Source organism: Stenella coeruleoalba (genome assembly GCF_951394435.1).
Source record: "Stenella coeruleoalba genome assembly, chromosome: 5".
Taxonomy (NCBI): Eukaryota; Metazoa; Chordata; class Mammalia; order Artiodactyla; family Delphinidae; genus Stenella; species Stenella coeruleoalba.
This window is the reverse complement of record NC_137150.1, coordinates 78,295,402-78,309,230: the sequence shown is the minus strand read 5'-3', so window position 1 is coordinate 78,309,230 and position 13,829 is coordinate 78,295,402. Positions and strand designations below refer to the sequence as shown.

Here is a 13,829-nt window from a genome sequence, read left to right as displayed (position 1 = left end):
TGGAGGACAGGCTCTTGGTGCTCCAGCCAGGCATCAGGGCTGTGCCACTGAGGTGGGAGAGCCAAGTTCAGGACACTGGTCCACAAGAGACCTCCCAGCTCCACTAATATCAAATGGCGATAATCTCCCAGAGACCTCATCTCAATGCCAAGACCCACCTCCACTCAACGACCAGCAAGCTACAGTGCTGGACACCCTATGTGAAACAACTAGCAAGGAAGGAACACAACCCCATCCATTAGCAGAGAGGCCACCTAAAATCATACTAAGGCCACAGACACCCCAAAATACACCACCAGACGTGGACCTACCCACCAGAAAGACAAAATCCAGCCTCATCCACCAGAACACGGGCACTAGTCCCCTCCACCAGAAAGCCTACACAACCCACTGAACCAAACTTAGCCACTGGGGACAGACACCAGAAACAATGGAAACTACAAACCTGCAAGACTGCGAAAAGGAGACCCCAAACACAGTAAGTTAAGCAAAACAAGAAAACAGAGAAACACACAGCAGATGAAGGAGCAAGGCAAACACCCACCAGACCTAACAAATGAAGAGGTAATAGGCAGTCTACCTGAAAAAGAATTCATAATAATGGTAGTAAAGATGATCCAAAATCTTGGAAGTAGAATGGAAAAAATACAAGAAATGTTTAACAATGACCTAGGAGAACTAAAGAGCAAACAAACAGTGATGAACAACACAATAAATGAAATTTAAAATTATCTAGAAGGAATCAATAGCAGAATACCTGAGGCAGAAGAACAGATAAGTGACTTGGAAGATAAAATAGTGAAAATAACTACTGCAGAGCAGAATAAAGAAAAAAGAATGAAAAGAACTGAGGACAGTCTCAGAAACCTCTGGGACAACATTAAACGCATCAACATTCGAATTATAGGGGTCCCAGAAGAAGAAGAGAAAAAGAAAGGGACTGAGAAAATATTTGAAGAGATTATAGTAGAAAACTTCCCTAATATGGGAAAGGAAATAGTTAATCAAGTCCAGGAAGCACAGACAGTCCCACAGAGGATAAGTCCAAGGAAAAACATGCCAAGACACATAGTAATCAAACTATTAAAAATTAAATAAAAAGAACAAATATTAAAAGCAGCAAGGGAAAGACAACAAATAACACCTAAGGGAATCCCCATGAGGTTAACAGCTGATCTTTCAGCAGAAACTCTGCAGGCCAGAAGGGAGCGGCAGGACATATTTAAAGTGATGAAGGAGAAAAACCTACAACCAAGATTACTCTACCCAGCAAGGATCCCATTCAGATTTGATGGAGAAATTAAAAGCTTTACAGACAAGCAAAAGCTAAGAGAATTCAGCACCACCAAACCAGCTTTACAACAAATGCTAAAGGAACTTCTCTAGACAGGAAACACAAGCGAAGGAAAAGACCTACAAAAATAAACACCAAACAACTAAGAAAATGGTAATAGTAACATACATATCGATAATTACCTTAAATGTAAATGGATTAAATGCTCCCACCAAAAGACATAGATTGGCTGAATGGACACAAAAACAAGACCTGTGTATATGCTATCTACAAGAGACCCACTTCAGACCTAGGGACACATACAGACTGAAAGTGAGGGGATGGAAAAAGATATTCCATGCAAACGGAAATCAAAAGAAAGCTGGAATAGCAATTCTCATATCAGACAAAATAGACTTTAAAACAAAGACTATTACAAGAGATAAAGAAGGACACTACGTAATGATCAAGGGATCAATCCAAGAAGAAGATATAACAGTTGTAAATATTTACGCACCCAACATAGGAGCACCTCAACACTAAGGCAAATACTAACAGCCATAAAAGGGGAAATTGACAGTGACACAATTATAGTAGGGGACTTTAACACCCCACTTTCACCAATGGACAGATCATCCACAATGAAAATAAGTAAACACAAGCTTTAAATGATACATTTAACAAGATGGACTTAATTGATATTTATAGAACATTCCATCCAAAAACAACAGAATACACATTCTCAAGTGCTCATGGAACATTCTCCAGGATAGATCATAATCTTGTGTCACAAATCAAGCTTTGGTAAATTTAAGAAAATTGAAATCGTATCAAATATCTTTTCCGACCACAGCGCTATGAATCTAGATATCAATTACAGGAAAAAATCTGTATGAAATACAAACACATGGAGGCTAAACAACACACTACTTAATAACCAAGAGATCACTGAAGAAATCAAAGAGGAAATCAAACAATACCTAGAAACAAATGACAATGAAAACACTATGACCCAAAACCTATGGGATGCAGCAAAAGCAGTTCTAAGAGGGAAGTTTATAGCAATATAATCCTACCTTAAGAAACAAGAAACATCTCAAATAAACAACCTAACCTTACACCTAAAGCAATTAGAGAAAGAAGAACAAAAATACCCCAAAGTTGGCGGAAAAAAAGAAATCATAAAGATCAGATCAGAAATAAATGAAAAAGAAATGAAGGAATGGTTCCTTGAGAAGATAAAAAAAATTGAGAAACCATTAGCCAGACTTACCAAGAAAAAAGGGAGACTCAAATCAATAGAATTAGAAATGAAAAAGGAGAAGTAACAACTGACACTGAAGAAATATAAAGGATCATGAGAGATTACTGCAAGCAACTATATGCCAATAAAATGGACAACCTGGAAGAAATGGACAAATTCTTAGAAAGGCACAACCTTCCGAGACTGAACCAGGAAGAAATAGAAAATATGAACAGACCACTCACAAGCACTGAAATTGAAACTGTGATTTAAAATCTTCCAACAAGGAAAAGCCCAGGACCAGATGGCTTCACAGGCGAATTCTATCAAACATTTAGAGAAGAGCTAACAGCTGTCTTTCTCAAACTCTTCCAAAATAGAGCAGAGTGAGGAACACTCCCAGACTCATTCTATGAGGCCACCATTACTCTGATACCAAAATCAGACAAAGATGTCACAAAAAAAGAAAACTACAGGCCAATGTCACTGATGAACATAGATGCAAAAATCCTCAACAAAATACTAGCAAACAGGATCCAACATCACATTAAAAGGACCATACACCGTGAACAAGCGGGGTTTATCCCAGGAATGCAAGGATTCTTCAATATATGCAAATCAATCAACGTGATACACCAAATTAACAAATTAAAGGCGAAGAACCATATGATCACCTCAATAGATGCAGGGAAAGCTTTTGACTAAATTCAACACCATTTATGATAAAATCCCTCCAGAAAGTAGGCTTAGAGGGAACTTTCCTCAACATAATAAAGGCCATATACGACAAACCCAAAGCCAACATCATCCTCAATGGTGGAAAATGAAACCACTTCCACTAAGATTAGGAACAAGACAAAGTTGTCCACTCTCACCACTATTATTCAACATACTTTTGGAAGTTTTAGTCACAGCAATCAGAGAAGAAAAAGAAATAAAAGGAATTCAAATTGGAAAAGAAGATGTAAAGCTGTCACTGTTTGCAAATGACATGATTCTATACGTAGAGAATCCTAAAGATGCCACCAGAAAACTACTAGAGCTCATCAATGAATTTGGTAAAGTAGCAGGATACAAAATTAATGCACAGAAATCTCTTGCATTCCCATACACTAATGATGAGAAATCTGAAATTGAAATCAAGAAAACACTCCCATTTACCACTGTAACAAAAAGAATAAAATATCTAGGAATAAACCTACCTGAGGAGACAAAAGACCTGTATGCAGAAAATTATAAGACACTGATGAAAGAAATTAAAGATGATAAAAACAGATGGAGAGATATACCATGTTCTTGGATTGGAAGAATCAACATTGTGAAAATGACTCTACTACCCAAAGCAATCTACAGATTCAATGCAATCCCTGTCAAACTACCAATGGCATTTTCCACAGAACTAGAACAAAAAATTTCACAATTTGTATGGAAACACAAAAGAACCCGAATAGCCAAAGTGATCTTGAGAACGAAAAACGGAGCTGGAGGAATCAGGCGCCTGGACTTCAGACTATACTGCAAAGCTATGGTAATCAAGACAGTATGGTACTGGCACAGAAACAGAAATATAGATCAATGGAACAGGATAGAAAGCCCAGAGATAAACCCATGCTCATATGGTCACCTTATTTTTGATCAAGGAAGCAAGAGTATACAATGGAGAAAAGAGTCTCTTCAATAATTGGTGCTGGGGAAACTGGACAACTACACATAAAAGAATGAAATTAGAACATTCCCTAACACCATACACAAAAATAAACTCAAAATGGATTAAAGACCTAAATGTAAGGCCAGACACCATCAAACTCTTAGAGGAAAACATAGGCAGAACACTCTATGACATAAATCACAGCAAGATCCTTTCTGACCCACCTCCTAGAGAATTGGAAATAAAAGATAACCAGCAGAATGGGAGAAAATATTTGCAAATGAAGCAACAGACAGGATTAATCTCCTAAATTTACAAGCAACTCACGTAGCTCAATATCAAAAAAAAAAACCCAGTCCAAAAATGAGCAGAAGACATAAATAGACATTTTTCAAGGAAGATATACGGATTGCCAACAAACACATGAAAGAATGCTCAACATAATCATTAGAGAAATGTGATCAAAACTACAATGAGGTATCATCTCACACCAGTCAGAATGGCCATCCTCAAAAAATCTACAAACAATAAATGCTGGAGAGGGTGTGGAGAAAAGGGAACCCTCTTGCACTGTTGGTGGGAATGTAAACTGATACAGCCACTATGGAGAACAGTATGGAGGTTCCTTACGAAACTAAAAATAGAACTACCATACGACCCAGCAATCCCACTACTGGGCATATACCCTGAGAAAACCATAATTCAAAAATTGTCAAGTACCAGAATGTTCATTGCAGTTCTATTTACAATAGCCAGGACATGGAAGCAACCTAAGTGTCCATTGACAGATGAATGGATAAAGAAGATGTGGCACATATACACAATGGAATATTACTGAGCCATAAAAAGGAACAAAACTGAGTTATTTGTAATGAGGTGGATGCACCTAGAGACTGTCATTCAGAGTGAAGTAAGTCGAAAGAGAAACAAATACCATATGCTAACACATATATATGGAATCTAAAAAAATAAAAAAATGGTCATGAAGAACCTAGGGGCATGATGGGAATAAAGATGCAGACCTACTAGAGTATGGACTTGAGGATACGGGAACGGGGAAGGGTAAACTGGGACAAAGTGAGGGAGTGGCATGGACATATATACACTACCAAACGTAAAATAGATAGCTAGTGGGAAGCAGCCACATAACACAGGGAGATCAGCTCAGTGCTTTGTGACCACCTAGAGGGGTGGGATAGGGAGGCTGGGATGGAGGGGGATGCAAGAGGGAAGAGATACGGGGACATATCTATATGTGTAACTGATTCACTTCGTTATAAAGCAGAAACTAACACACCATTGTAAAGCAATTAAACTCCAATAAAGATGTGAAAAATATATATATTTTATGTTTGGTAGAATTCAACAGTGAATCCATACGGTACATGGCTGTCTTTGTTGGAGTTTCTAGATTCGTGATTCAATTTTCTTAATTTTTAAAATCTAATCATATTTTCTATTTTTTCATGGTTCAGTTTTGGTGGGAGAATTTCCAGGAATTCATCCATTTCACCTGGATTATCTAAAATCTTGAGGTGCAATTGTGCTAATATACCCTTCGCATCCTTTTTATGTTTGTAAATTCAGTAGAAATGTCCACACACTTATTTCTTATTTTAATAATTTAAATCTTCTCTCTTTTTTCTTAGTCAACTTATTTGAAAATTTGTCAATTTTCTGGATCTTTGCTAAGAACCTACTTTTGCTGATTTTCTTTGTTGTTTTTTCTCTCCTCTGTCTCCATTTTAATCTATAGTATCTCATTCTATTTGATATATTCAAATTTAATTTTCCCTAGTTCTTTAAGGTGTATAGTTAGGTTGTTGATAAATATATTGGAAATAAATTTTTATTTGATGTAAAAGAAAAAAAAAAGAATGACTTTATGTACCTTGTGCATATGGGGCTATTCAACTTTTAAACATTGTTTTCTAAACATTCATAATTTAGAAAGAAGTTCATTTAAATAAAATAGTAATCAGATGTTAAGTTTTAAAATGTAGTTGTAGGTGAACTCTCAGCTCTTCATTTCAGTGAATATATGCTTCTTGTTATTGTTTTTTCTTGAATCCAACTTACACGTTCTGCTTCCTAAAGCTACTGTTCTGTTTTTCTTATCCATTATCTACCAACTTCTTAAAGACTCATCTAGACTTGTTGCGTATTTCTTTCATCTCCCTCTTGCAGTCTGTGTTATGCCCTATTACTACGCTGAAACAGCTTTCTCCAGTCCTAATTGTCCAACCTAACAGCCCTTTATTTCTCAATCTCTTTGGCTGCTCTTTAGGATTTGGTGCTATAAACCCACTTTTTCCTTGAAACATTTTCGTTTGGTTTCCTAGCCATTACACTGGCCAGGTTTCTCCTTACTTCAGGAAGCCTCCCTGCTTCCCTGGCTTCTTCACCTCTCCTCTGCACTACGTATACCGACTCTCACAGTACTATGGACACAAGTCTGTGTAGCAGAGCTTCACTGAAGTTTTTGTAGTAATGGGCAGGGGGCGGGCAGTGAGAGGGGTTTTTGTCTCAGCACTGAAGAGTCAAGGTATGAGTGGATTGTATACATCCTTGTTCTTCAAGAGTGTCTTTGCCATTCTCACATATTTCATCCCAAGTAGAGTGCTGCCTTCCTTGCTAAAATTTCAGCTTCCTTTTTCCTTCTCATTATCACCCTTTTCTTTCCAAAGACCTTGGAAAGTTGTAAATGTATTAGAGAAAATAATTTAGTTCTTTGTTTTATTCCTACTCCAAGCAGGGCCTTGAAAGGTCCTATCACATCCAAAGTGGCCTATCAAGATGTTTCCCTAACCAAGGAACCATTTTCCCACCTACTTTTTTCCCACACCCCCTACTTTCCAACTTTTTCTCCTCTCATTACACCAAAAAAATATTACTCATATATTTGGCCAAAAGTAAGATGATGAGTAAATAACTGGCCCTAGATGATCCATAGCTTTGTATGTGCTGGAAAACTGCTTTCATTCTATCTGCCCTTGAAGTTGAAGCCTTTTTCTTATTTAGATACCACTTTTTCCAAAACACCTTAAGGAGTGTTAACTTTAAATGATTAAAAGAAAATATCCAATTTAGCATAGCCTGGAAGTCAGGAGACTAGGTTCTAGTCCCAGCTCCAGTTAACTAGACACTTGCAGTGTGACACCGTTATCTGATGTAATCTTTCTGGGCTAGTTTCTCATCTGTCAGTAATGAGAGGATTATGCTAGAATCACCGATGATTCCTTTCTGCTCTGATAGTTTATGGAGGTAAGTGGTAGCTAATACATTTTATAATGAGGCTGAATAATAATAACAAAACAACAACAACAAAAACCTTCTGATGTTCTACAGCAATTCAAACCAGTTGAAGGATATTTTAATTGAGGGACTAGTGTAGGTGGCAGGTTTAGGATTTAGAATGTAGCAAACCAGAGCATAAACAGTTGCTAATTAGGTTTCTCTCTTCCTATCTTGCCAAGGTACTTCATTTCTAATCTCACAGACTAGGGCGGAAATAATCGAATATTTCATAACTCTTTTTGGTATCATTTTGAGAGAATTAGACGCTGAATGGGAATAAGATTGGGAAGAACAGTTCATTTTCTTTCTACCGGTTGACTCTATGACTAGATTCCCAGCCAGGACCACAATAGAAAGACTTACATATGTACTTTCTTGTTCTCTTTATTCCTGAGTTTAAAAAACGTTAACTAGGAAATGACAATCCAAAAACAAATATGAAAATCTTTAGAATTTAGAAATTGGTATAATTCTACCTTCTGTTTGTTCAGCATTTTGTTTCTACCAAAGCTATTTCACATGTGTTATCTCTATCAGAGCTGGGCTACTATCACTTTTTTTTTTTTTAATATCTAAACATCTCTTGGGAAATGAAGAAGATTTTTCAGAAAGGAATTGGAATTATGGCACTAAATTTGCTGTCTTTTCTGTTGGATTTTCATATTATAAAAGTAAAATAAACTGTGAACAAGATAAGTACAGGTATTCTTAAAACATGTAAAGCCAAATGGGTTGAGAAGGGGCAAGAGTCTTGAAATTTTACTTCTTCCTTTGAAGAGCTAAAGGAATGAACTAATTCTGGTGTGCCCTCAAGGGAAGGAACAAGTACCTTAGCTTCTCTTCAGAAAGAGCTTCCTGTCCTCCTGAATACTAGGCGCTGCCTTTCCTATTCCAGTTGCAAAGCAGATAGGTGTAGTACACGACCCAGCTTCAAGAATCAACCCACATTTCCTATCACACGAAAGTACATTATCGCCTACCTAATGTAAATAAGTCTGAGAAATTAGTCTGGAAATGAAGGCTGGTGCCAGGTGCTAAAGTGCCTTGAATCATGTCAAAGCATACGGGATAGTTGTACAGTTTGTTGTTGTTGTTATATAAATGTATTAATTATTTAAAAATTCATCCAATAAGAAATATATATATATATATATATATATATATATATATATATATATATATATGGTAAAAAATGAGAACTCCCCACCCAGCCCATCCCTATTTCATTTACCCCGAGGTAACCATTGTTGATAGTTTAATGTGATATTTTCTAGGTCTTTAGAAACAACATACTCATACATCCCCACAGATATACTGCAATGCTTTTTAAATAAATACAATCATATACACATTGCCATTTGTTTTTGAAATATCTTGGAGATCTTTCTAAATCAATATATTTAAACCTGCTTCATTTTTAAAGATAAGAACTAGATTGAATTTTATAATATAATTATATGATGGTTTATGTAACAATTCCCTTCTTGAATGGCGTTTAGGTAGTGTCCAGTTTTTCACTATTAAAGTGCTATAATGAATTACCCTCATATCCGCATTCTCTGAGTACTTCTATAGGATAGAACCATAAGAGAGAAATAGCCAATCACAGGACATGTCCATTTTAAACTGATAGCTATTGCCAAGTTGCTCTTCAAAAAGATTGTTGGAGAATGTTAAGCAGGGGAACAATTTGTAGCATTGACGTTGGGTTGGAATTTAAATGTGGAGATTATTAAGGTGATTTCAATAGTCTTAGTGAGTAATAGGTCTAAAGACCTGTCCAAGTCAGTAGGGATGGAAAGGAGGGGACAGCTTTAAGTTTGGGGAGGTGGCATTAACGGATTTGGTGACTCTTTGGCTATGGCACCGCCTTGGATGAAGCTCTGGCTTCTGACTGAATGGTTGTTCCATTTATCAAGATTGGAAATAGAGGAGCGGGAGCAGTGTTTGTTCCTGTTTTATCTCCCCATCTCAGTAAATGACACCACCATTCCACCTGCATGCTCACACCAAAAGTCTAGTAGTTGGCCATCCTTCCTTTTTTTCATCCCATGTCCCATTCATCAGCAAGTCCTGTCAGATTTGAAATAGAGCTGATAGGACTTGCTAATAAATTGAAAACATATTCTAAATCTGACGCCACCACTACCAGCCTACTCCAAGCCATATTAACAAACCACCCCCCCTTCACCCCTGGCGCTTAAAACCCTTCATTGACTTTTTCTTAGAATAACATCTAGACTCTAAACTCCTGACCCTTTTCTATGGGTCCAAAGAGGTCTGGCTCCTGGCTACTTTTATGACTACATCTACTATTCTTCTCCCTGTTAACTACTCTCTAACCACATTGACATTCTTCGTTTTGCAAATATGCCAAGGTTTTTCCTGCCTGAGGTCTTTGCCCTAGTTGTATTCTCTGCACAGAACATTCTTCTCCATTTTTGTCCCTATTATTTCATTCTCGGCTTAAATGGCACATTCTCAGAAAAGCCTTCTTTGCCGTATCTACAGTAATCTCTTCTCCCATTCATGATGATATTTTCCTGTTTTATTTTCTTCATAGCAAAATTGCTATGGACAGTGAACTTATTTATTTTTTTATTTAATTATTTATATCTATCAACTTCTCCCCCCAAAGATGGTAAGTTCCCTGAGGGCAGGATACCAGCATATGCAGTCAATTCTGGTGCATGATAGGCTCTCAACAAATGTTGAATGGATGAATGAACAGATGAATTGGCACTAGGAAAACATAGTCTTTTCTCTACCACGTCATATCATTTTGTTCCTGCCTGAATATGTATATGTATGTATATGTATACACATACATACATTTATATATATATACTTTTTTCTTAACCAGTGAATTATGTTTACTTGTGGTTTGTGGTACCTAGGGCTGTGTCCCCAGGACTAACAGTAGAGGGTAGCAGAATATAGCTTCTTTGGTGCAGCCAATGAGACGTCTAGAAGCCTTAGTTCTCGGGAGCCATTAGCTTTAATGTTCATGGAAAAGGGAACTTAGTGAGTACTTTGTCTAGGGCTGCCCTGTCCAATATGGTAGCCACTAGCCACTTGTGTCTATTGAGTACTTGAACTATATCTAGTCCAAACTGAGATGTGCTGTAAACATGAAATACATACCAAATTTTGAAGACTCAGAACGGGATTAAAGAATGCAAAATATCTTATTAATAATTTTTTATATTGATTATTTGTTGAAAAGATAGTACTATAGCTATCTTGGGTTAGAGGAAATATGCTATTAAAGATAATTTCACCTGTTTCTTTTATATGGCTATTAGAAAATTTTAAATTGCATATTTTGCTCACATTTGTAGCTTGCATTATATTTCTCTTGAACAGCACTGGTCTAGGGCATTCTCTTCAGGTGCTAGAGTTATGTATTGTGCTTAGTGATTATTTGCGTTTTTCCTCATGTATAAGCTTTTGACCTGAATGCTGTGCCCACCCTCCTCTCCTCCCTCATCCTCTACCAGAAAGGCAGGCTTTGTTTTGTTGGTAGGCTCTTTCTCTTGGGAACAGTAATGGATTTTGCTTCTGGTTTAATTTTTCCCCTTTTAGGGGTGGGAATGGTTGGGATGAGGTGTTTTCTTGGTTTGTGTGTTTCCTGAAGTAAGATGAAATGTAGGGATGACATCAGCAGTGGAGATAAGGAACTGAGAAATTGTTGACTACTGAGACCGATGTTGTGATGTTGAAAGTGCTGCTGACTCCTAGGTAACTGAGGAACCTGAGCACCCTGTGAAACCAGACCAGAGCCGGAGGAGCTGACAGCCAGTCCTAAATCAAAGGAGTTGGAAGCCCAGTGTGTTGCTCTGTATGCATGATATTAACAGGCAGTGTATGTGAGACTGCTCATGTGTCTATTGTCTGTCTCTCCCCTCACTAGAATGTAAGCTCCATGAGGGCAGAGGCTTATCTTTCTTGCTCACTGCAGTGTTCTGGCTCATATCCCTGGCTCAATGCCTGACACATAGTAAGTAGTCATCAATACATATTGAATGAATAAACATTTATGTTTATTCAGGCCAGGAGTAAACCATGGCCTTTATATAAAAGACTGCTATTTTCCATTTCTGTCATTACTTGAATACCTAATGTTTGTGATGCTATTTTGTATTAATTATCTTCCTGTTTGGAATACTTACAGATGGTGAGTGCTGATCTACGCAGCAAAGTGCATTTTCCCAGCAACTGGTGAAACCATCTAACCAAAAGTACATCTAACAAATGCATCTAACTGAAAGCTTACACGTGAATTCTATGTTAAGGTCAATCTTTAAAGAAGAAATTGTAAAGAAGAAAGATGGTCCTATTTCTTCAACTAGGGATTTTATTTGTCTCTTAATAAATTAAAATTGATGATACCATGGTTTCCTTCTTGATATCAAAGACGTAGCTTCCTTTTATGTTTATGCTCAGCCATTCTTGGCAAATATTTGTTGCTTCATGGTCACATAATGGCCGATACTTCACCTTTCTACACACACCTTCAGGTAGAAGTGAGGCAGTTAGGGGATAAAGCTATATGCTAGCTGAGTGAGTATCCCCCTCCCTTTTTTGATTGTGGTGAAATTCATATGACATAGAATTAATCATTTTAAATTGAACAATTCAGTGGCATTTGGTGCATTCACAATATTGTGCAAGCACCATCTCCAACCAGTTCCAAAACATTTTCATCACCCCAAAACAAAACCCATAACCATTAAGCAGTTGCTCCCCATTCTCCTTTCCCCCCAGCCCTTGGCAACTACCAGTCTTCTTTCTGTCTATGCATTTACCTATTCTGGATATTTCATATAAATGGAATCACTCAATATGTGACCCTTTGTATCTGGCCTCTTTCACTTATCATAATATTTTGGAGGTTCACCCATGTTGTAGCATGTGTCAGTACTTCATTCCTTTTTACGACTGAGTAGTATTCTGTTTTGCGTATTTCTACAATTTGTTTATCCATTCATTGTTGATGGACATTTGGGTTGTTTCTACATTCTAGCTATTGTGAATAATAATACTGCTATGAACATTCATGTACAAGTATTTGAGTACCTGTTTTCAGTTTGGGGGGTATATAACTAAGAGTGGAATTGCTGGGTTTGTGATAATTTATATCTATGTGCTGTTTCTTTTTAAAGTAATACCTCTCCCAGCACTGTGTGCAGTAATTACTATCAATCACTGGGGAGAAGACAGGGCCTTGTAACCAAGATGTGAGAGTCAACAGAAAATATCAGAACTCTAGGGTTTGTGACCAGAGAGCCTTTCCTGGCAACAGCTACAGAGGACAGAGTAATAGGAGATATGCATATGAGGTAAGAATTCAAGCATCCTTGATTTTTTTTTAACACCTTTATTGGAGTATAATTGCTTTACAATGGTGTGTTAGTTTCTGCTCTATAACAGTGAATCAGCTATACATATACATATATCCCCATATCTCCTTCCTCTAGCGTCTCCTCTTACCCTCCCTATTCCACCACTCTAGGTAGTCACAGAGCAGCTAGCTGATCTCGCTATGCTATGTGGCTGCTTTCCACTAGCTATCTGTATTACATTTGGTAGTGTATATATGTCCATGCCACTGTCTCACTTCATCCCAGCTTACCCTTCCCCCTCCCCGTGTCCTCAAGTCCATTCTCTACGTCTGCATCTTTAGTCCTGTCTTGCCCCTAGGTTCTTCAGAACCATTTTTTTTTTTAGATTCCATATATATGTGTTAGCATATGGTATTTGTTTTTCTCTTTCTGACTTATTTAACTCTGTATGACAGACTCTAGGTCCATCCACCTCACTACAAATAACTCAATTTCGTTTCTTTTTATGGCTGAGTAATATTCCATTGTATATATGTGCCACATCTTCTTTATCTATTCATCTGTCAGTGGACACTTAGGTTACTTCCATGTCCAGGCTATTGTAAATAGAGCTGCAATGAACATTGTGGTACATGACTCTTTTTGAATTATGGTTTTCTCAGGGTATATGCCCAGCAGTGAGATTGCTGGAAAATATGGTCCTATTTTTTAAGGAACCTCCATACTCTTCTCCATAGTGGCTGTATCAGTTTACATTGTCATCAACAGTGCAAGAGTTTCCCCTTTTCTCCACACCATCTCCAGCATTTATTGTTTCTACATTTTTCAATTATGGCCATTCTGACTGGTGTGAGGTGATACCTCATCATAGTTTTGATTCACATTTCTCTAATAATTAGTGATGTTGAGCAGCTTTTCATGTGTTTGTTGGCAATCTGCATATCTTCTTTGGAGAAATGTCTGTTTAGGTCTTCTGCCCATTTTTGGATTGGGTTGTTTGTTTCTTTGGTATTGAGCTGCATG

The 13,829-nt window shown here is 37.4% G+C and overlaps 1 protein-coding gene across 5 annotated transcripts in view; it reads left to right on the top strand.

The window, feature by feature from the left end:
* GTF2E1 (general transcription factor IIE subunit 1) overlaps positions 1-11,762 on the top strand; it is a 48,697-nt gene extending 36,935 nt beyond the window's left edge. For all 5 annotated transcript variants that reach the window (XM_079922028.1, XM_079922023.1, XM_079922024.1 and 2 more), the window contains exon 6: positions 11,636-11,762. In XM_079922028.1, the coding sequence (XP_079778154.1) occupies positions 11,636-11,642 (7 nt within the window). In that variant the 3' untranslated portion in view covers positions 11,643-11,762. The remainder of the gene's footprint in view (positions 1-11,635) is intronic.
* Positions 11,763-13,829: the final 2,067 nt, after the last annotated feature.